The 23,715-nt window shown below is 42.4% G+C and overlaps 2 protein-coding genes across 5 annotated transcripts in view; one reads left to right on the top strand and one right to left on the bottom strand.

The window, feature by feature from the left end:
- The window catches only part of ZZEF1 (zinc finger ZZ-type and EF-hand domain containing 1), a 115,580-nt gene extending 106,920 nt beyond the window's left edge, over window positions 1-8,660 (bottom strand). Inside the window, exon 1 of one of the 2 annotated variants that reach the window (XM_079130744.1) lies at window positions 8,205-8,660. In XM_079130744.1, coding sequence (XP_078986870.1) covers window positions 8,205-8,558 — 354 coding nt within the window. In that variant the 5' untranslated portion in view covers window positions 8,559-8,660. The remainder of the gene's footprint in view (window positions 1-8,204) is intronic. The other variant, XM_079130743.1, reaches the window with a different exon arrangement.
- A 219-nt stretch (window positions 8,661-8,879) lies between these two features.
- On the top strand, window positions 8,880-21,236 carry CYB5D2 (cytochrome b5 domain containing 2). 3 transcript variants are annotated; one of them, XM_079130963.1, is made up of 4 exons: window positions 8,880-9,015; window positions 13,593-13,733; window positions 18,126-18,312; window positions 20,436-21,236. In XM_079130963.1, the coding sequence occupies exons 2-4, from the start codon at window positions 13,679-13,681 to the stop codon at window positions 20,650-20,652; spliced, it is 459 nt and encodes a 152-aa protein (XP_078987089.1). In that variant the 5' UTR covers window positions 8,880-9,015; window positions 13,593-13,678; the 3' UTR covers window positions 20,653-21,236. The 3 variants fall into 3 exon arrangements, with proteins under 3 accessions (XP_078987089.1, XP_078987088.1, XP_078987090.1); XM_079130962.1 differs by having other exon boundaries at window positions 8,883-9,351; XM_079130964.1 differs by lacking the exon at window positions 8,880-9,015 and adding an exon at window positions 11,546-12,359.
- Window positions 21,237-23,715: the final 2,479 nt, after the last annotated feature.

The following is a 23,715-nucleotide window of genomic DNA, read 5'->3' as shown; positions in this document are numbered from 1 at the left end:
ATCAGAGAGGGATGGATTCAGCAGGCACACTAGAAGACAGAAGGCAAAGGCAGCAGTGCTTGCAACATTTTTGCCCAGTCCTAATCCAGAGGTTAATACTCTGCCAAAATACTGTGGGAGAGTATAATAGAGACATTCTTACACAGTTCTCAATAAATGCACTACTTTATGTTCCCTTTTCCAAAAACTACTACTAGAGGATATGGCTACCAGAATGAACATATCAAGAAAGGGGAAGAATGAATGGGATCCAACTAGGAGAAAAAAATGAATCCCTATGATGATGGAGATTCTAAGACCACAACACAGCTGATCTAAATTAAATCAGAGCAGAAGGCTCTGGGAAATATTTCTTTGAGAAGACGAAACTGACAGAATATCCATGTGTCTAAACACATTCAATGTTTGTGTTAGATGAGATTTAGGCAGAGAATCTGGGATTGAATTAATGATAAAAGACAGGGAAAATAAAAGTACCAATTCAGGGGTTGGCATGCAGTGGTAGAACACTTGCTTAGCATTTGTGAGGCCATGTGTTCCATCTTCAGCACCACAAAAAAGAAAAGAAAAAAGGTACCAGTTCAACTGTAAATTCCAGAGCAAATAAAGAATGCATAAGTAAACTATTTTCATAGTGTGATTCAGCTATGAAGAGAATTTATACAGTCACAAACTTTAAAGGTTGATCTAAAAAAACTGATACAATCCCAGAAGGCCTGGAAATGTGCAGGTGTGGGCAAAGATAGGAAGGTGAAAGACAACTAAAGTCTCATCTATGCTGGGAATAAAATGGATAAAGTCCAATACTGAAAATTCACAAAGAAGTAATATAAACACGTTACTTGGTAATATAGAGATAAATACTCAAGAATCAGCTAACAAGTCAAAAGAAACAGCTCTTAAGTGAGAAATCTAGAGATTGTTTTTTTGTTTTAAGTCTCATAGATAACTGATAAAAATAAAAACTGAAATTTTAAAGTATCCATTTCAAGCATGGGATGGAATAAATAATTTTTTTAAAATTTAAAGAATTATATTGGGCTGAGGGTATAGTTCAGTGGTAGAGCAGTTTGCCTAGAATGCATGAGGCAATGGGTTTGATTGCCAGCACTGGGGAGGAAAAAAGCTTTATAATATTTCCTTTCCTCTAAATAAAAATTTTTATACAATGGATATACCTACAATAAAAGGAGATTTTGGGGGACAACTGGATATATTTGAATATAGACTGCACATGATATTAAACAGAAATGTATCAACACAAAGGTGAAGCACACTAATTGAAAAAAGTAGGTTACAAAAGAATATAGACTGAAGAAAAAACATGTACTTCCCACATTGACATAAAAGATATAAATATATGAAAAAGCATGTGTGCATTTTCCCTTATTGATACAAAATATATAAATATATATACACACACATGGTATTCAAAAGACTAGAAAGGGGCTGGGAATATAGCTTACTGGTAGAACACTTGCCTAACATGCACCAGGCCCTGGGTTCAATCACTAATGTCACAAAAAACAAAACAAACAACAAAAACAGAATAAATACGAATATGTTAAAAACAGTAGTATGTTTTATATTTTCCTAATTTTGTTCCTCTGTATTTTTAATCTTCTGTAGTCTACATATGTTGCTTTTGTAAGAATGAGGGGGAATTTTTAAATACTAAGAAATTTTGAGGTTGGGGGTTTTTGTTCCATGGTAGAATGTTTGCCTAGCATGCATAAGACCCTGGGTTTAATAGCCAGCAAAACACACACACAAACACACGAAAAGCAACTGAGATAACAGAGTGGTAAAATAAGGTTATTAAGGTCACCTGGCTTAAGAATGGTAGAACTAGGATTTGGCCACAAATAAACTGGTCCAATTTTCAAGCTCAGTTCAAAGAACAGTAGTAGAATGGACAGACACATAAAGTGAAAAGTGTCTGACAGCATTAACAGGCTAACTATACATCCAATCATTCAGGATGATATGGAAGGGGAAGTAGGGGGAAAATTTACATGTAATGATTACTAAGGTCCCAGACATCTCAGACTCTCAATGAGGTACCAAAGGAGTATCATTCACAAAATTGGCTCATTCACCTCAGTATATTTGTTGTCTTTTAAGAGGAAGATCCCTTTCTTCCTTTGCCAAGCAATTTCTTCCAGCATCTCACACCTGGTGAAGACTTCCTCAAATGTCATGCTACTAGTAAGTACTGCTCTATGGTCCTTTAAAGCAGAGAGGCTTGGGATGGAGCAACGCCATCTGAATCATGCCTCAAGCTGGCTTGGTGCTAACCAGATGATGGTGCCAACATGGAAAATCCTAAGGAGTTAAGAGAAGGAAGGTTCACATACATGACAAGGCAGGTGTTCCATGAGTTAGCACAGGGATTTGCAGAGGGACAGAGAGATGAGGCTGGAGAAGAAGACAGGCTGGCCTCTGGGCTCCAACCATTCAGAGCAATATGCATTTTGTCCCTCAGGCAGTGTGGAGCTGAGGGCTCTAAAATGAGGGTACACAATGCTTACAGTCTGCTGTCACTTTATGGTGCATGTACACAGGACATAGAATTACATTTGCATAATTCTATCTGCACAGTTCTTGGTCTCAGAGTCATTCTAAGTTAATTGTTTAATACTTTTGGACATAATAATACCAAGATAGGCTTTAGGGTTTTTCTCTAAATTTTCTCTAAAGCTAACAATGACTCAAGAACATTTTTAGTTTTCACAAAAACTATATTAAACTGTTTCCTCCAATGCCAAGAAATATACTTTGTTATTAAAAGCCTACAGACTGAATATGAAAAATGATGTTGCAGTGCAATGACTGTCTTACTCAATTTGCTAAATCACACTGAGGTCACTACAGGTGGAACACTTACTAAGCAATGGTTATAAGCCAGAACTGTGCCAAGACAATGAACAGAGATGAACTGAAATGGCCCTTTCCTCAGAGTTTACAACCCAATGAATTTCACAGTATGAAAAATTAATAAGACCTGTTCATCTGAAATTCTCCCATTTGAGTCATCTGTTACTGTCCCATGCTCAGCATTTTGTTCTGCCCTACCCTAAAGTTTACATGATTTTCTAGAAACATACCCTATAAAGAACACAAATATCTAATCTCTAGTCTCTGATGTCAAATAAAAATTTAATTATAACTCTCTCTTCTACATAGCAGTCTATTAGATATTGCTCCCTCTGAGCAAAAAAAAAAAAAAGTCCCTTTCCTGGACCACACCTGCCATGAGAAAAGGTGTGTTGTACTATAAAATGATAAGCTTTCAGACTTTAGTTCATGGTACAACTCTAAGAACTTCTTTATGACACCACCTCAAGCCACTGAAGTCATAGAAATGTGAAAATAAGACAGCTGAGTTGGCTTGAACAGCAATACAAATTAGAAGGCAAATGAACCAACATGATATTCTTCAGAATTCTTAGCATTAAAATAATAAATTATGTACACCCATAATTTGCTGTACTATGTTAGCTTTTTTGTGTGTGAGTATGATTGAACCCAGGAACACTTTACAACCAAGCTACATCTCCAGTCCTTTTTTATTTTTTGAGAGAGTCTCTCACTAAGTTACTGAGGCTGGCCTCAAACTTTTGATCCTCCTGCCTGAGTTGCTGGGATTCTAGGACTAGGCCATTATGCTCAGCTCTGTTAGCCACTATAAAAATGAATGAAGGGAAATCATTTCTCATTTCAGTTGCTACAACAAAGACATTTTATTATTTCACAAAATCCTTAAACATATTAATTTTTGGAACATATGTGTAGAATTTACAATATAGAATTAAATGTACTGTATAAATTTATTAAAGTCTAAAGATAGACATATTTTGAAAGCACAGACTCAAATGTATGGCTAATATTTATTTTCTTTGACTATTTCTAGTATAATTGTTCCTTATTTATGGATAGGAGACCCACTGTGAGATTATCATCATCAAGACTTTAAACCTTGGCTCTGAGTCAGAACTGCCCTCTTCAACTAACCAGTGCTAACCAGTCAGGGTCACCAAATATTAGTATCAAATCAAGCCCCAACTCCTTCCATACCAAATCTGAAAATGGTAAACAGGCTTCAAGAAAAATACAAGACTTTTTTCCTCCAGTTTGCATTATCTCTGCCCAGCCTTCCTTAGCATGAGGAGAAAATTAAAGAGTTTATTTAACTATTCTCAGGACCAAAGAAAAATAATCTTAGAGAACCAGTTCTTAAGGGGAAAAGGGTACAGATTCTGGAGGCTTTGAGAGACAGTGCCCAAGCTGAATTTCTTATTTTACTTGAATCACTAATCCTGCTAAGTCCTCAGTTTAGTTCTCTGTTTCCTTCTCAGGTTGGTAGTTGTCACCCTCCTGCCCCACAGAGTTGGTCTAAGTCATCAGAAACCATGTATTTGTGCATGATGTAAAGAGGGAGGTGAAATGGTACAGATATTAAAAACAACTTCCAAGTGTACCTTTGGGAGCTGTGTATGGACACTTTAGTACCCTGGGACATAGCTCCAGATTGTCCTAGGAATTTTTAGAAAAATAAAAAAACAATTTCCAACATTTTATAAATCACCAGTTCTAGTGCTATGCTTTTGACTCCTTAATGTCAAATTTTACCACATAGATGATACCATGATCCTGGAATTCTTAATAAAGCAGAACTGTTCATCAGTTCTGTTCATCAGAACTGTTTTTTTCCCATATAAGACTTTAACTGCAACAGAAAGGCTTCTGAATTTAACTGCTAAATAGTTCATGGACAACATCTGAGGGATTCTCACTGAGTATAATCTATGGAAACAATGTGGCTATTTTCTCATATAAGACCCAACCCAATCTGCAAATAGATGACTTTATACACCATGCACTCTTCTGTGAAGCTCAAGATACATAGACTCAATAATCTGACATCTCCACTCAGCACCTGAAACTCACATGGCTAAAATAGAACTCCTCATCCTGCTCTAAATCTTATCTTCCTTGAAATGTTTCCTTTCTCAATAAAATAGCATAACTGTCCTTCTAATTAGTCAAAATAGTAATGTAGGAATCATCTTTGATTTCTTTCTCCTTTTAGTCCTCTACCCATACCTAATGTTTCCAAGAACTATATATTCTACTTTAAAAAGTCATACACTTCATGTCATTTCACTGCTACCACCATAGCCTAAGCCATCAAAATCTCTGTTTTCCTTGGTACCAGGGATTGAACTCAGAGGCACTCAACCACTGAGTCACACCCCTAGCCCTATTTTGTATTTTATTTAGAGACAAGATCTCAGTGAATTGCTTAGCTCCTCGCTTTTGCTGAGGCTGGCTTTGAACTTGAGATCCTCAGGCCTTCACCTCCCAAGTTGCTGGGATTATAGGTGTGCATCACTGCACCTGGTGCAAACCTCTTATTTAGACTGTGACAATAATCTCTTAACTTTTCTCCTTGTTTCTGCTCTGGCCAGAATCATCATGGTGGTCTGGGCCTAAAACTCCAATTTCCAAATTCCTTACCAGACTGCAAAGGACTGGAATATCTGGTTCCTGCCTACCACTCTGGCCTCATTCTCTTCCTCCTGCATTTTATGATCTGGCCTTGTGTTAAAGACAACTAACTGTACCCTAATATTTGCTTTCCTCTTCCTCAGCAATTAAATCTTGACTTTTTTTTAGTTGAAAATAAGGCATTGGAATAATGATCTTTCCCAATCTCTCTCTTGTTTTGTTTTTGATACCAGGGACTGAACCTAGGGGTGCTAAACCACTGAGCCACATTACCAGTCCTTTTTATTTTTTGAGACAGGGTCTTGCTAAGTTGGCGAGGCTGGCTTTGAACTTATGATTCTCCTGCCTTAGCCTCCTGAGTCACAAGGGCACCCGGCTCCCAGCCTCTCTTACAGCTAAATGTGGCCAGGTGACCATACGGACAAAGAAAGGGGATGTGGCCATCACCTTTCCTTTTCCTACCCAGCTTGTTGGAATGTGGAAAACAAGAGCAGAGGCAGTCAACTGAATCACTAAGTTGAAGGTGACTGTGGAGGCAACAGCACAAAACTGAAGAAGCCAAGTCCCTGAAGACTGAACCCATCATATCATCCCTGGACCTTCACATAAGAAGCTTCTTTTTTGTTTAAACTGATACTTTGGGTTTCCTGTTTCCTGCAGTAGTTTTGTCCAAGCTTCTACACCATACCAGACTTCCAGGTTCTCTGGATTTGTGGATGCAATCGCCTCTACCTGAAAACACTGCTACCTTGTCCTGCTCCTTATCTGTTTCACCTTCAAAATCTAGGCTAAAATGTTACTTTTCACTTAAGTCTTGCTTGACATCTGGATGAGCTTAAATACACTTCGTATTTTTTCCTTACCTTTTCTCCTAGATAACATTCACCACACATTTAATTGGATTAATATTTGCCTCTTCTACCACACCACTCTAAGAGCAAGTATCTGCTTTGTACACTGTCATCCAAATACCTGGCACTAAGTATAGACCCAGCAAATATTTGCTCAATTGAACAAATGACTAATGCCACTGCCCTGGAGTGATTTTCTGGACCACACCCCATGGATTCTTGGCTTCTATTTTGGGACCTCAACAATAGTTTCAGCTATCAGATATTCTCACAATGTAAAGACTGCTTCTCTTCATTTGGTTTTAGACAATTCTTTTTTTTAATAGCTAAATAAATCTTTAACATCTCTAATTGCAAATGTACAGAAATTGCACAGCCACACAGGGTCTTAGAACACTAACAAATTTCTCTGTACATTATTACATGGTTAAAAGTCATAGTTGGAAGGAGGGGCTCCAGCCAAACTCCAACGTTGGCATTTTTTCCTTTTCACATACAAAAGGGGGGGAATTAGGACATAGTAGAACAAATCTTAAAAGTGTCAACTCCTTGAGCATATCTGCAGTTCTATCACTGCTTCATATTTTCATAATAAATATAGGTACTGGAATGGAAGTATTATGTGTATTCTTGTAATTTTTTAAATGGAGACCTTTCACTAATAAGACCAATATTTTTAACAGTCAGGATAACTTAAGGCATTTTTTTCAAGGAAAACATAAGAAACATACATGGGCTCATGGTAAATAGTTCAGTGGTAGAATACTTGCCTAGAATGTGCAAGGCTCTGGGTTGGACTCCCAGGACCAAAGAAAGAAACATATAAACTACATTGTCTTAATATTCTTATCATGTACAGGAAAACATTCTTAAAACATTTCAAAAGCCTCTGGTCTTACAGTAAACAGAACCTTTTAATGACATTATAAGTACTTGTTGGTTTACTGCTTTTTGTACTCATCCTCCACTGACTGATGATTCTATATGGCTTACTCGTTTTCACAGATTAAACACCTGTGTGACTGTGCGTGTGTGTGTGTCAGGAAGGGAGTAATGGGACATTTTTAAAAATCAAGAGATCTGGGTAACAGTTCCAATTTTGCCAATAAAATGACTCACTGGATAACCCTGAGTTAGTCTTTTTCTAACTCTAAAATGAAGTGTTCAGTCCAGATAAGAAGGGAAACTGTATAATTACAAGTATTCCCGGGGACCCTAATTTTTTTGGAGGGGGCTCATAAGGGCCTAAATGAGTCTAAAATCGATTCAAGGATCTAAAATCAAGTGTGTATTTTGAAAAAGCTAGTTTTTTCAAGATGAGAATAGCCTGTAGTGTGAGTCTTCCCGATTTTTGTTATTCTCCTTCCACATTTATTGGTGCCCACACTAGATTCAGAAGGTGTTTTCAAAAAAATCTGTACACGCCACTAAAACATAATGGTTTTCACTGCCACTCCCTTGTTCCTTGAACATTCTTTTGTCTTAACTGATCTACAGCCTAATAAAAAAGCTCCAGAGAGCAACTGATTCAGCGTCTGTCAACTGAACAAATTGCACTACAACGTGTAAAGTCATTTTGGCTTATTCAGCTCTCTAGAGCAAGGCCAGCCTAGACCCGGCTTTCTACGCCTCTGATAAAGGTTAAAGAGAGATGTAGCAAACGCAGAGTGAACAGGCTAGAAGCACCTCAAAATAAGTCTCAGCAACCCCAAGCTTTGATTCTGAGAATCTGTGCACTCTATGGATTCCTGCCTGGTCTCTTCAGAGCAACTGCCCACCCCTTTAAAATCCGTAGGGGCGACCGCCCTGCCCCCGCCCCCGTAGTCGCTATTCGGCCCTGACCTCCTCGAACTGCTCGCCGGAACAGCCAGCGCCGCGAGCCTCCAGCAGCTCCCGGAACTGCTCAAGGGTGACGGACTCTTCGCCGCGGCCCAGCCGCTCTTCCAACCAGCGTAGCAGCGCGCCGTGGTGCCTCGACACCAACGATTCGTAGGGCGGTGCGGGCCGCAACGCAGCCGCTGCCTCTCGTAACCGGGCGGGTTCCAGCAGCGCTGCGGCGGGCGGCAGCGCTGGGGCCGCAGGGCCGGAGCCAGGGGTCTTGCCCGAGTCCGCGGTCCAGTCCTGGTGTGGGCCCCAACTTTCGCCCCCGGCGGCCGCCGCTTCGTCTTCACTGCTGTTACTCGGAGCGTTCCCCATGGGGTCTCCGTTTTGGGGCCCCGGCTCTGCCGCCGCCGCCGCCTCTCTGCCTCAACCTGTCAACCTCCGACAGCACCCCGCGGGCGGGGACAGGCAGGGGACGCCGGCGGCGGCAGCGGCTTCCGACTTCCTGGCCGTCAAGCGAGGACTGTTGTCGCAACATCGCCGTTAAGCAGACTCTACCAGGTCACGACAGCTAGACAAGGACAGCGGTAGCAAAGGTGGAACCCTGATTTCCTAGAAGACGCGTCTGTCAAGACATTACGTCATCCCGCAGCTTCCTCTCCCGCCATCTTTTTTGGGGGCGGATAGCCTATAAACAGAGTAGGTCTCTCGCTGCTGCTCTACTTTCTCGGCATCCGTTTACGTTCCCAAAGTTTACTTAAAAAAAGTATAAGAATCGGAGCCAAGTAGTAAGCTTTTCGCCCATGAGTTTTAAAGTGTTTGTGTCGCGCCGGTAACGTCACGGACTGCGTCTCTGCCATCTTTGTTGTGGATAGAGAAAAGGCAGCATCGGAAGTGCGGTGTGGTGCGTCTGTGTAGATGCAGAGGCCCTGCGGGCGTGGACTCTTGCTGAGCTTGGCCGTGGTGGCGGCGGCACTGTTGGCAGCACGGCAAATGGGCTGGTGGGGTCCCCGCGCAGTCTTTCGCCTTTTCATTCCGGAGGAGCTAGCCCGCTACCGTGGCGGCCCAGGGGATCCGGGCCTATATTTGGCGTTACTCGGCCGCGTCTACGATGTGTCCTCTGGCCGGAGGCACTACGAGCCGGGGGCACACTATTGCGGCTTTGCAGGTATTAGCGAGGCTGCTCACTCCTTTTCTTCCCGCGCGAACGGGTAGCCGCCCGCGTGTCGTTCTTTCATTCGTTTTTTTCATCTGTTTCTCCCCATCCCGACATTCGTCAAACCGTGTTGGCAAACAGGACTCAGTCTCTCCATCCTCTTGGTCTGGCTCGGATGGAACTATCGCCAACTATTATCGACCTGTATCCTCCCTGTTCACCGCTGTGCGTTACTTAGGTTAGAGAAACTTGTCTTGTGTCTTGTTAGTTACCCGTTACCCACTGTGGAAAGTACGGGGATACCTGCTTTGTGCCAGGCTTAATGCAGGGCCTTAAGGACACAGAGATGAATGAGATTCTGTCCCTGCCCTCACAGTTCTAATTCCAGCCCCTCTGTATACCCCGACCCTAAATAAGCTTTCTTCTTACCCCAAGTTTTCCCTAAGAGTAACACATTTGGTTTGTGTCATTATAACAACTTCCAGTGCAGATGCACTTGTCTGCCTTTCTTTTAATAGATTATGAGATTAGATCATAGGAAAGAGGTCCAGTCACCTTTATAGTTCTTTAATACTTAGAATAAACCTCGCCTCCCAAGTAATTTGGGATTGCAGGTGCACACCTTAATCCCAAATTACTCGGGAGGTATAGATTGCAAATTTGAAGCCAGCCTGGGCAACCAGGCCGCCATCCTGTCTCGAACAACAATGACAACGGTAAGGGCAAAACCTTAAAATAAAGCTGTGCATGTTAGGCCCCAAAAAATCTTGTCAAGTTTTTTCTGCTGTCTCTATTTTACATCTGAGGGGATTGAAGAATGATTTGCCTAATACCCCTCACAAATAAGCACTGACAGGACATGGGTCAGGTCAGCCAGCCTAGTGTTTTGGGGAGTGTTTCTTACTAGACCCAGGGACTGTTCACCTACCAGAAGTTTAAAGGAAAAAAAAATTAAAAAGGAAAATGCAGGGCAAGCCTAAGTTCAGTGACTAGGCTGATATTAAATTAGCATCTTCCACTTGTCATTATCTTAGAGGAATTGGGAATTTGCCTCTGACACTTAAATACAAGTCACTTCCTTCTCTCCAGTCTCTGCAAACCGTCCAGCAAGGGGAGGATCTTATCCAGGGGCTACTGAGCAGAGCTGTTTTTTATTTTGTTCCAGCCGATTGAGAGCACTTTTGGTACACTGTCCTGCTACATCTAATTCAGTTGACATGGATGTGTGCACAAGTATGGGCTTAAAACCTTTCATTTCTGAGGCAATTTTTTTCTTTTGCACTGAGCTCTAGAGTTCTTGTGGGCCTGATATTCATTAAATATCCTTGTATTGACTGCTACCATGTGTCCTTACCTTGAGGTAGATGCTAAGGAGTAAGAAATGTCTCTAGATGCCCACACAGTCTAGTAGGGAAGGAGATAGGTTCATGTGTTCATTTTTGTTTATTCAATATATTGTTATTAAGATGATCCATAGAATATGTCCCTTTAAAGTATACAATTTAGTGGGGTTTTTTTTTAAGTCAGAAACACACTAACATCTCTAATTCCAGAACATTTTTATCACCCCAAAAAGAAATTCCAAATCCATTAGCAGTCACTCTCTATTTCCTCCTGGCGCCAGCTCCTGGCAACTCCTATCTACTTTGTTATTTTATTTCTATACATTTACCTATTCTATGCATTTTATGTAAATAGAATCATATATGTAGTCTTTTTTGCCTGGCTTCTTTTACTTAGCATAATGTTTTCAAGTTTCATCCATAATATATCATTGTGCATCCATACTTCATCCCTTTTTCTAGACAAATAATATTCCACTGTTTTGACATGCCATATTTTGTCTATGATGAACTTTGGGGTTGTTTCTTCTTTTTGCCTATAACAGTAATGTGCAACATGCTTAGGCACATTTGTGTATAAGATTTTGTGTGAATATATGTTTTTAATTTTCCAGGGTATATACCAAGAAATGGAATAGCTAGGTCATACAATAACTCTTATGTTTAACTTTTTTGTGAACTGCCAAATTATTTTCTAAAGTGGTTGCACCATTGTGTATTCCCACCAGGAATAAATTTGTTTCTGTTTCTCCACATTCTTTTTTTTTTTTTTTTTTTTTTTTCGGTGCTGGGGATCGAACCCAGGGCCTTGTGCTTGTAATGCAGGCACTTTACCAACTGAGCTATCTCCCCAGCCCCTGTTTCTCCACATTCTCACCAAAACTTTTTAATGTCTTTTTTACTATAGTCATTCTAGTGAGTTTGAAGCAGTATCTCATTATGGCCTTGATTATTTGCATTTCCCTAATGACTAACAGTGTTGAGCATCTTTCCATAAGCTTGATGAGCAATTATTCATCTTTGGAGAAAGGTCTATTCAAATTGTTCATCTTTTAATTGAGTTGAATTTGATTTTTGAGTTGTAAGAGTTCTTTATATTCTGGATGCCAGACCCCTATCAGATATATGATTTGTAAGTGTATTCTCCCAGTCTATAGGTCATCTTTTCATTTTCTTTCCTTTAAAAACATTATTTATTATTGTTATTATTATTTTGGCAATCCTAAAGATTGAACCCAGGGCCTTCTTCATGCTAAGACAAATGCTTTCCCTTAGAGCTGCACCCCAGCCCATTCATTTTCTCGATCATGTCTTTTGATGTACAAAAGTTTTAAATTTTGATCAAATCCAATTTATGTATTTTTTCCTTTGTGCTTTTGATATCCTAAGAAAATACTGCTCAACTAAGATCACAAAGATTTACATTTGTTTTATTCTAAGACTTTTGTAGTATTAACTGAAAAATTCAAGTCTTCAATCTATTTTAAGTTAATTTTATATATGGTGTGAAGTAGGGGTCCGATTTCATTCTTTTGCATGTGGCTCTTCAGTTGTTCCAGCACCCATTTGAATCGTCTGTTGGCTTTAAATATATAGATTTCATTCAGTCCATAGCTTTTGGGAATTTACTCAAAATTAGGCACTGTACCAGACACTGGAGAATCAATATTAAATGAGGTTGGGGTGTTCTTTTCCCTGATAAAACATACGGGCTAATAGTAGAAAAGACAGGCACTAATATTAGTATCATGCAATTAATGAAATATTTTGTGATAATCATCAAGAGGACTTGTTTTATCAGGGACTCTAACCTAGTGGGGTAGAAGAAGAGAGAGAGAAAAAGCATGCATGCAGGCACACAGTGAATTATGGAGTAAGTGACGAGGCCAGATGGGCAGCCATTGGTGCAGGGCACTGCATGACATATAAAGGAGTTTGGACCTTGCCACAGGACAAATGAAAGTCTTCAGATTTTTTTTTTTTTTTTTTTTTTTGGGTGACGGCAAATGAGTGACATGATAAATTTGTGTTTAAAATATGTCTTGGGCTGGGGATATAGCTTAGTGGTAGAGTGCTTGCCTAGCATGTGCAAGGCCCTGTATTTGATCCACAGCACTGCAAAAAGAAAGTCAGTCTAAGTGTTATATGGAAAATATATTTGTGGGGCAAGAATGAATGTGGAAAAATCTTGGTGTCTACTGTGACGGTTCAGATGTGAGCTGATGGCAGCCTGGGCTTGCTTGGTAGCATGTGGAGACAAGTAAATACAAGAACTATTTTGGAAGAAAATATAGGACTTGGGTACTGATTACTTGTGAGGGGTGAATGAGGTGTCAAGGATCACATTCCTGAATTGGTTGACATTTACTAAGATAGGGAACACTACAGTAGATGCAGGTTTCCTGGGGCAGGAGTTCCTCATGACTATTAGTTCAATGTGAACATTTGGAACTTGTGATGTCTGTAAGATGAGTAAGTGATGATGAGTAGGTAGTTGGATATACAGGTCTAAGAAAGATCTAAAAGATACAACTTTGGTGATCTTTGACATACAGGTAGGATTTGAAAACATCCTTGGTAAGGTTGTCAAATGAGAGGGTGTAGAGAATAATTGTTCCCTGAAGATTGTGACAGGAACTAGAAAAGGAGGAGGAAAAGCAGGAGGGTAGTATCATGGAAGCCAAAGGAAGTGGTCAGCTGTATTAAATGTTACTGAAAGTAAATGAAAGAATGTGCCAAATGTCAAAGAAATGTGTTTCCCAGATTCAGGAGTGTCTGTCACAGAGGAGGGGGATTACATTTCCCTGGGAGTGGGGGTTGCTTCAGGATATTCTTTTTGGAAAAGAGATTTTTGAGTTGGTATAGTGTGCTGATTTACAACTTAATCTGTTGGAAACTTCTCTTCTGCAGGCCGAGATGCATCCAGAGCATTTGTGACTGGAGACTACACTGAAGCAGGCCTTGTGGATGATGTAATTGATCTGTCCTTCTCTGAGATGCTGATACTTCAAAATTGGCTTTTATTCTATGAGAAGAATTATGTATTTGTCGGTAGGTAGTACACAGGTCATTTCTGTAGATTTCACTTAGTTGTCTTACAATGTGTTTTTAAAAGCCAGAATTCTTTAGGAATTGGGCTAAAGGTTAAAATATGAAAAAAATTAGATTTTTTTTTTTTTTTTTTTTTGTATTTTTATGTAGCCCAGTGGTACAGTACTTGCTTAGCATGCATGAGACCCTGGGTTTGATCCCTAGCACCCTCCCAAAATCTGAAAACCAGCTCTGAATTTTTCACTTTAAACCCTGGTTATTAGTGTAGTGGTGAGCCCCTGATGGAAATGATGAGGCATCTCTTTCCCTCACAGTCTTGGGAGAGGATTGCCAAAACATTTGCCTTGGCTTCAGCTGCCCAAAGCCAAATGGTTTTCTGTGCCATTCTTGAACAGCCAGCTCCAGGAGGGCAGCTTCCCTGTCTCACTTTTCCAAGCATCTATCTTCAGCACACATCCAGGAAGCCTTGAAGTCTAAATTGATGTGCAGTTTGACATTTCCTTTTTATTTTGCTCTCTTGGGAGACCAACATCTTGAGTAAACTGTCTCCAATGTGGAAGTTATGCTAATCAGAGATTTTTTTAGCTGGATGTGAGGCACACACACCTATAATCTCAGCAGCTCAGGAGTTTGAGGCAGGAGGGTTGCAGGTTCAAGGCCAGCCTCAGCAACTTATCAAGACCCTGTCTCAGAAAAATAAGGGCTGAGTGTGGGGGTCTCTCAGCCACGTCCCACATAGATGAGAAAAGGGTTAACTGCCGGAAGATTATGTTGGCTGTAAATCAGTCAATTTCCCACAAACTTATCAATAAAACACACAAGTGCCAGTACTCTTTTTAAATGAGAGGGGGCGTGACGGGTCTGGCCATACCAGCTCTGGCCTCTAACTACATGGAGTAACCCAACTGTTTTATTTATAGGCACACAGGTAAAGGGGGCTAAGACCGGGAGGAGCTGCTTCTGTGATACACAGGATAGGGTGAAGTTAGGGAAGCCATTCTCTTAGGGTAACTAGACAGGGAACCATCTGATTCTGCTAGATAAGTATGACTTCCCACAGTTGAGGATGTAGCTCAGTGGTAAAGCACCCCTGTGTTCTTTCACCAGTACCAGTGAATGAATGAATGAATGAGTGAAGGCAGTTGTGTAGGGTATGGCACCTGCTACTTATTGGTGATACGTGATGGAACTCATTTTAAGTGAAAAAATAACTAACAGTGTCCTAAGACACTGTTACAGACACTAACAGTAGATTCCTTTACGGGCACTGAGAGCTGGGATGACTGGGGGCCCTTCTTCCATCTGTCTTCAGCTGCCACCTCTCACTGGAGCCCTCTTGGACATAGCTGATTTCCTGAGGAATGCAATGTTACTTCATTGTCAGAATAGGTTGGAAATTGGAAGTTCTTTTCCCTGCTCCTAATGTCTCTGTATATTTGCTTCCCTCACTACTGCTCAGGTCACCTGTTCTGCCATTTCTATTAACTTTTCTCCCTCCACATCCAGTTTTCACGGCTTTCTCATAGTATCTGAAGTTTGTGCTTTTCCATTTCCAGTCTCCATCTTGTCCATTATTGGCCTTTATCATCCCAGCCTTTGCATATCCTTCTTCATTTTCCCTCAGTCTACCCAGGTTGTTCTGAGACCACATCCACCTCTGCCATTGAAGGAGCTGAACTCTGTCTCTCTGTTTCAGAGGGCCTGCTTCTCTTTCCACCTGAAGTTTCCAAATACAACTGAAACATTACTGGGTTAATAAAAGAAAACCCAACACAAAAGAATAAGAATGGAGTGCTATGAGTGGGCAAAAGATACCCAACCACTTCATACTGAGATTTGGGAAGCAAACTAGAAGTGTTCCTCATGTACCTGGTGAAACAGTGAACTAGGCTTGTTGTGGTTGGAAATGCCTCTGATTTTAGTTAAAGTCAGGATATATTTGAATGTCTGCTGTTGATAAGTTATGGTCTGGTCTCAGAGGGATACAGAATTGGCTTCGAGACCCAGCCAATGACTGCTATTCTCATGGCACAGTATTCTCAAAGGCACTCTGTTGCCTTTGCTACTATTGTCTTGTCTTTGGGTCTTATATCTAAAACTCACCAAGACAAGCTAGATACTAGAGGACTGCAGGCCTGGATCTAGGGCTGTAGTCCTTTCATTTATTAATCTAACAAATATTTGAAACAGATGCTTTGTATGAAGGTGTTTTGAGTGCTGGGCCTCCCTGGTGGGAAGAAACATAAACAGGTGAACAGAGTATACAGCTTGAGGTAGGGCTGTGAATGAAAATGGAGTAGTAAATGTTTCAAGGTATGAGGTATCTCTAGAGTGGGTGATCAGGGGATGTCTCTGAGAACAGATATGACCTCTCAGCTGAGACCTGGTAGGTGAGAAGGAGGTAGCCATACTGAGACCTAGAGAAAGAATATTGCAGGGTGAGGAGAAGTAGTTGAGGTGGGGAGCAGTGAAGAAAAGTAAAAGAAAAGAGAGCCAACAGTAAGTGAGGAAGGAAGGGGCTTGAGAAGAGGTTGAAGCAATCAGAAGTCAAATAAGTATAGGACCTTAAAGGGCTACCTAAGAAGTTTGTATTTTAGGAAGCCATTGGACGATTTTAAATAGGCATAGAAGTGACATGGTAAGATGCATATTTATCTATTGGTCTGTTGGTCTATCCATCCATCCATCCATTCATCCTAGGTATTGAACCCAGGGATATTCTATCACTGAGCTACATTCCCAGTCCATTTTATTTTTCATTTTGAGACGGGGGTCTCATTAAGTTGTCATCCCTGACCTTATGATCCTCCTGCCTCATCCTCCCAAGTAGCCAGAATTGCAGGTGTGCACCACCATGCCAGGCTCAATTCATGTTCTGTTCAAATACTTTTTTTTTTTTTTGTGGTGCTGGGGATTTAACCCAGGGCCTTATGCTTGCGAGGCAAGCACTCTACCAACTGAGCTGTCTCCCCAGCCCCTCAAATACTTTTTTGATAAAAGAACTGTAGGAGGACCTGAGATGAAGCAGAGACTTGTTGGGAGGCTATTGTCCTAGTCTGTGGTTTGGATTAAGATGGTAGTGGTGGAAATGGAAAGGAATGGACAGAATCAGAATATGTTTTAGAAGTAGGATTGACAAGATTCATTAATGGATTAGACATGAATTAAAGGAAGTGTATATTTGGATGTGAAAGAGGGGGACTCAGAGAGATCCAAGGTTTCTCATCCAAATGACAAAGACCAGAAGTGGCATAAAAAGATTTAGGGAAGTTAGGAAGTGGGTTGGACTTGACATGAACTGAATTCTGAACATGTAGAGCATACATGCCATTGAAATCTGAGTCCGTACTTGGTGACTGCAGAGGTTGGACCCACACAGCTGGGAACAGGTACACATGATATCCCCTATGTAATCAAACCTTACAGAAGTGCTTTCTGTTGTTTCCCTTGCCCTGTGACAGGAACTGCCTGTGAAGGCCATTTGTACCTCAGGACTTGGACATATTAGGTCCCTGCCACCCAGGGAGAACAGATCTGTTTTGGTTGGACCACTTGCTTGCTGCTGTCATAGCTTGGACAGGCACTAATTTTGACAGGCATTTTAAATGAAAACCAATTTCCATTCATATCCACTGAAAGCCTGTGCCACTGGAGGGGAGAACATGGGCATGGGGCCAGTCCTCTTACTAGCTTCATAGCCTTTCCCAGCTGCTGAATCTCCTAATTTCTGCCCTGTGGATATGCAAACAATTATTTCTCTCAAATAGGTTACTGCGAGGATTTAAAGTGTTGGTGAAGTGCTAGCGTAGTGTCCGACACAAAGTACTCAATAAGTGACTAGTAGTTGTTTAGGACAAAATAATTTGATGTTGGGCAGAATTGAGTCACACAAATGTGAACCAATAAACCATTCATTCAAACATTTGTTGAATACCTACGGTGTGCCCTAAGCTTTGTAAAGCATTGATAAATGAATCACACAATGTTCTACCTCCAGGGAACTGATATCTGGAGGCAAAAAAGATTCAGTAATTTCTATACTGGAGGACTGTTCAGACAGAACAGGAAAGATTATATATGGGGTCTTGTAGGTTGCTGAGAGAGACTAAGAAGTCCTTCCAGGGCTATGGTGTACTCAGTGGTAGAGAGCTTGCCTAGCTTATGCAAAACCCTGAGTTAGATTCCCAGCACTATGCACACACATATGCACACACATGCACATGCACAAAAAAGTGTCTCTAGTACAAGTTCTCAATAAACAAGTACCCAGCAGGCTGTTGTAGTGCCCTGAATTCCAAACCCCTGGGAACTAGAACTTGACTCCAATGGCTCAGCATCTTTTCATGCCTCTCCCCCACTTTTACTCTGACTTCAGCTCTCCTGTCACCACAGGAAGGGTGATAGGAAGGTTCTATGGAGAAGATGGGCAGCCAACCCCAGAACTAACCCAGGTGGAAGCCATGATGATCAAAGGCCTGGAGGCAAATAAATGGGAACAGAAAGAGAAGCAGAAGTTCCCACCCTGCAATGCTGAGTGGAGCACCACCAAGGGCAGCCGGTTCTGGTGTTCTGAAAAGAGGTAAGCCAGCTTCTGCTCCCTTCCCTCTCTCTTCCAAATCAAACTTCTAGGCCATCCTGCCTGCATTATTCCGGGAATCCATGAATTGATTGTTAACCCAGGCAACTTTTTCAAAATACATGTGCTCTGTAATAGTGACTCAGCTTTAGCTGCATGTTAGGTCTTCTGGGGAATTAAAAAAAAAAAATTACTGATGGTGGGATCTCCCTCCAGACAACTGAATAACCCTAGGGTTGAGATTTGGATTTGAAACCGAGTATTTCACCCTCCACCTGCCTGAGACCCTGGAGTGAGGAGCAGGCGTGAGTATTGTTTCTCATTTGTTTTGACATGTTCAACCATCCATGATTTGGCTTTCTCATCTGTCAGTGCAAATCATTTCTGCCTGCTGGAGAAAGGGATTAGAAAGTGGTTCATGCCACGATGCCCTTTAAAGCACTGCACATTCTGAGTAATTCCAGGAGGAAGAGGCTAGATGGAAAATTCTTTCCCTGCAAGAACAAAGTGAGGTGAACCTGATTAGAAATGATGCCACAGGGATTGTTCTGGGTTGGTTTGGGAAGCTGAAGAAACCAATGTTTTTCCTATTTTAATCATGAGGCCAGCCTGCCTTGAGGTTCAACTCAAGACTCTCAAATTGCTTTTACCTTTATTAAGGGGACAAAAGAAAGCAGAAACTGGACAAACCTTCCAGCCTCAAAGGCCTCAGAATATGAGTTCAGCTCTCACTGAGAAGGGACAGGGACTATTGGGGGAGTTCACATCCCTAAGTGCTAAACTGGGTACATCCACCCTCTCCTGCAGGGCAGGTGGTTTACTGTGTGGAAAGAGCAAGCAGTCAAAGCTACTAGTTTTCCCTAGACCTTGCTACTATATCTCACCCATTAGGGTAGCAGGGCGAAGGAAGGTGCAGGAAGGAAAAGCCCTTCTCTCCTGACCACCATTTTTGATGATTCAGTTTCTTTAGAGCATGTATTAAGACAGAGAGGTCAGTGAGAACCTGGCTTTTGTACTTCAGCAGGAGGAGGTGGGACCTGAGTAGGCCTTCCTGGGGCACAAGTTCAAATGCAGGTGGCCTGAGAACACTTGGTTGCCATAGGAGGTCCCAGGAGCCTATGGAGTACATTTAGATGCTTGCCTGTGCTCCTCTGGAAAGTCTGCCTCCCTTCCTCCCCTCTATCTCCTGAACCTTACCTTGCTTTCAAGACTGAACTGCTCAAATGAGTATGGGGGCCCTATCCCTGAGCCTTAGCCCAGTTTGTTGTTTTTTCCTCATATGTGTATCTCTGAGAGAAATGAGCTCTGAAGACAGGGCCCAGGTATGGAGTAAGGATCACCAGTGGAATGGATGGCTAGATGGGAGGTTCTTGGGTAAGCTAGGACGGTTTCTAACTGCGTGGCAGTTTTTCTGACAGCAAGTGATCCTGGTCCCAGGCAATGGAACCTATATGAAGCATTAATTCTAAGAATCTGATTTTCCTTTTGCAAGGCCTGAGTTCACAAGAGACAGAACTTAGTACCCTAACATGAATTAGGTCCCTCTGTCTAGGACAGGAGGTTGACAAGCTCTGTTGGGTTAGAGCTGAATCTTCCATCTCTGAAGCCTAATGACATCAACAGCTGGACCTGTACAGGGGCCAGTAGAGCTTGCAACAACCCCCAATGCCAGTGGCCTCCCAGAGAAGGCTGACTTAGATGGACAATATCTACCAAGTGCCCAAGCCCTGAAGTCAAGGTGTCCTGCACCGGTATAGAATGGGGACCAGAGAAGAGAAGCTTGTAGACCCAAAGGTGGGATCCTTTCCCAGCTGTTAGCATCCTACAGGGAAGTGGTGCTTCCTTTTCTGAAGGCATCAGGCAGCAGTGAAGGATCAGTGAAAGGGACAGTGGGCACTCTTCGGCCTGGAGAACGTGGTGTTGGCGCCATGCAGGGGAAGCTGGAGGAAGTTAGGAGAGCAAGGCAGCTTGGGCTCAATGTTGCAGAATGCAGCCTGGGGCAACACCAATGTAGGAAGTAGAATGGCTTCTTCTTTTCATTCGACCTGGCTGGCTACTTCCTTTGCCCTTTGTCCCAGAGAAACTCATGAGTTCACACTAAGAGTTCTCTTTTCTTCTGTCCATAGTGGAGGTGTGAGCAGAGACTGGATTGGCGTTCCCAGAAAGCTATATAAGCCAGGGGCCAAAGAACCCCACTGCGTGTGTGTGAGAACAACTGGCCCCCCTAGTGACCAGCCACCTGACAATCCTACACACACAAATCGAGGGGATTTGGATGATCCCAACTTGGGGGAATACACAGGCTGCCCCCCTCTGGCCATCACATGCTCTTTCCCACTCTGAGCTGGTACCCTGTGTGTTGATAACACAGGGAACCCTGCCTAGAACTCACTCCTGTGTCCTAGGATGGCCCCTGGCATGAGACAGCAGGGCATTGAAGCAATCTGGCCACATCTGCAAATGTGCCTCACCACAGGCTCACCATTCTGGTGGCAAGAGTTTGGCAGTCTGCCTCATATTTGTCTACCTGGTCTGACAGTATTCCCCTAGGTCTACTTGACATCTTCCTTCAGAGCCCTCAGAAATCAATGGGCACAAATATGACCAACTCGGAAATAACGGGACAAAGGGAAAGCTCTGAGCTCCAACAGCTTCTTTCCTATGGACTCCCAAGCTGCTGGCCTGGGTCCTGCCCATAATCCCAGCTCTGTCAGCATCTGAAGCAGTGACAGAAAGGGACGGAGTCTCTCAGAAGACAAGCAGACACATCCCAAGAAAATGTGCAAGAAGGAAGAACATTTGTGATCATTGACTTTCATGACTTTTCTTCTCAGACTTCCACCCAAAGGCAAACTTGAATTTACTACCCTTCTGGCTTGATTAGAGCTCCTGCCATGAGCAGGGATAATAAAATGGGGTAGGCTAATTTTGGAAGTGGAAAGTTTTTGCATATATATGGCTGTAGCAAGTCCATGTGTCTCTGAACAAGCAACAATTTAAAGCAAGAATATTTTTTTAAACATATAAAATCAGGTGTGGTATTTACAAAGGGAGAAGTCTGCATAGTGACTAAAAGGTAGTTTTGCAGTGATAACAAGGCTAAGTCGTTAGTCTAACATCAACATTTAGATAAGGCTGCAAATACTATTGCAAACAGCCCTGACTTAAGGTGGCTGGGGTTGCAACCTGTCCAGCAGAGTGTGTATGTGTAAGGTCATCTGTAATCACCTACACTTGACAAATTTCATACTCAGTTACCTCTTTAATTCTTATTAAGTAGATAAGGGCAAGGAATGTTTCTGGCTCACAAGTAAGGCGGTGAAGACTGGTGTTATTAAGGCTTGTGGGCTTGCCTCATCTGACTGAGCCTTCCCCTCAGCTCTCTCCATCTCTACCCATGGCCTACCCCATGTAACCTGTACCTCTTCCTGTCTCTTGCCCTTCCCTCTAAGTATGCATTAAAGAGGTCACTTCTTTGACATCATAAATAAAACACTGTCCCTCAACCCCAGGAAAGTGGGTGGCTATCATACTTTCTAAACAGCCAAGCATTTTGAAAGAATAGTTATACTCAGAATCTTTGTTTTTCAACCCTCATTTGCTATGTAGCAGTCACCTGCCTTCTCTACTCAGTAGCAAGGTCGTTTCTGTACTAGCAGACCCCATAGTCACAATCAGTTCTTATATACCTTGAGCTCTGTTGCTCTTGACACTGTTGACTATGAGGTCCTCCATGGAACCCTCTTAGCTTTATCCTGTTTTCCTTTTCTCCCTCTGGCCCTTTCTTCTCAGTCTCTTTGAATGCCTGTCTCCTCCATGAACTTCTTCCCACTGGCTCTCCTCCCTCCTACTTCAGCAGCCACTTACACTGCCAGGCTACACCTCCAGAATGAGCAGCTTTCCAAAGCCTTCCCCATTTTTTTTTTTTTTTTTTTTTTTTTTTTTTTTTGCAGTGCTGGGAATTGAACCCAGGGCCTTGTGCTTAATAGGCAAGCACTCTACGAACTGAGCTATATCCCCAGCCCACCTTCCCCATTTTGATACTGTCTTCATCATTCCACCCACAGCCCTTGTTCTCCAGGGGAGCAGCACCTCTACCTCCCCATGACCCTAAGAGTGAGTCCTGGCAATTGGCCATAGCTCTTTCCTCCCTCCTCCCTACCCCTCTCCAAATCTTGGAAGTCCTACCTCCTCAGTCCTCTTGCCATTCCTGTACCTATTCCAGAAGTACTGTAGGAGCCTATACTCCTTCCTCCACATCGCTGCAAGTCATTTTTATTTGTGATGACAGGTCATTCCCCATTGAAGCCTTAGTGGCTCCCTGCATCTGAGGACCAAATGCCAGATCTCCAGAGCCTTTGCACAGGAGGCTCTTCCGTCGCCTGTCTCCTTCTAGCCTCTATATCCCCTGTTGCATCCCATGTGCACCTGCTCTCCAGCCTTCCTCTCAAAGCAGCATGCCTACAATGCCTTCCCACTGTGGTGTCTTCAAAATTCAGCCCACCCAGGCCTCTCTAGGGTGCCTTCATTAACTACTTGCCCTAGGTTCCCATAGCACTCTGCTCACTCCGATATGTAGCACACTGCTTTAGCTATGCATTTCCTATCAACCTCTTTTCAGTGGACCACACTCTTTGAGGACAGAGGCACAGGTTCTTCAGCTTTGTACACACATATTCACAGTGCTTAGCATGTGGCAAGGGCACAAGGTTCTATCTGTTTTGGCAACTATTTGTTGTTGTTGTTTTAAATTTGTTCTAGTTAGTTATACTTGACAGCAGAATGCATTTCAACTCATGGTACACAAATGGAGCACAATTTCTCATTTCTCTGGTTGTACCTGATGCAGTCATACCATTTATCATTTCATGCAGTCATGCATGTTTGTAGGGTAATAATAATGTTTCATTCTACCATCCTCCTCCCACCCCCCGGAACTTGGTTTTTGACTCCTCATTCAGTGCTGTTCCATTCCTCCACATTTTTTGCGTGTCTGCTATCCCTGGGGCAGAAGCAGAAAGCAGAAGAGGTGATATTAGGACCTTGTTCTGAGTTTTAAGCAGCTCTGAGCTCAGTGCCTGAGGCTCCTCTGTTGACTGCAAACAGCCTTCAATTCCAGACTAACTGGAAACTAATCATCCCTTTGGTCATTCAGCAAGTATCATCAAGAACTTACTAAGGGCCAGACATTTTATTGGGTGAGGGTGAGGAATGTGAGGATCCTGGCCTCTGGGACTTACAATATGGTGGAGTGAACCCCTGGTTAGAGGAGCTAGAGGCCATTCTTGGGCAGGAGTGCAGGGATAGTGTGAGGCCAAGCCTAGGGATGTGCAGACCCTTCAAAACAAACTGCAAACGAAAAGGAGCAAAACAAGGTGTTCTTAGTGGACTTTGGTAGCGCCTAGA

The sequence above is a fragment of the Sciurus vulgaris genome, assembly GCF_902686455.1.
Source record: "Sciurus vulgaris genome assembly, chromosome: 3".
Taxonomy (NCBI): domain Eukaryota; kingdom Metazoa; phylum Chordata; class Mammalia; order Rodentia; family Sciuridae; genus Sciurus; species Sciurus vulgaris.
Note: the sequence above shows the minus strand (reverse complement) of the source record. Positions and strands in the feature narration are given on the sequence as shown.

Coding starts and splice junctions, on each gene's coding strand:
- CYB5D2 (XM_079130962.1), top strand. CDS start 9,102: ATGCAGAGGCCCTGCGGGCGTGGACTCTTGCTGAGCTTGGCCGTGGTG. Junction 13,734..18,125: donor GAAGAATTATGTATTTGTCG/GTAGGTAGTACA, acceptor CTGTCACCACAG/GAAGGGTGATAGGAAGGTTC. Junction 18,313..20,435: donor TTCTGGTGTTCTGAAAAGAG/GTAAGCCAGCTT, acceptor TTCTGTCCATAG/TGGAGGTGTGAGCAGAGACT.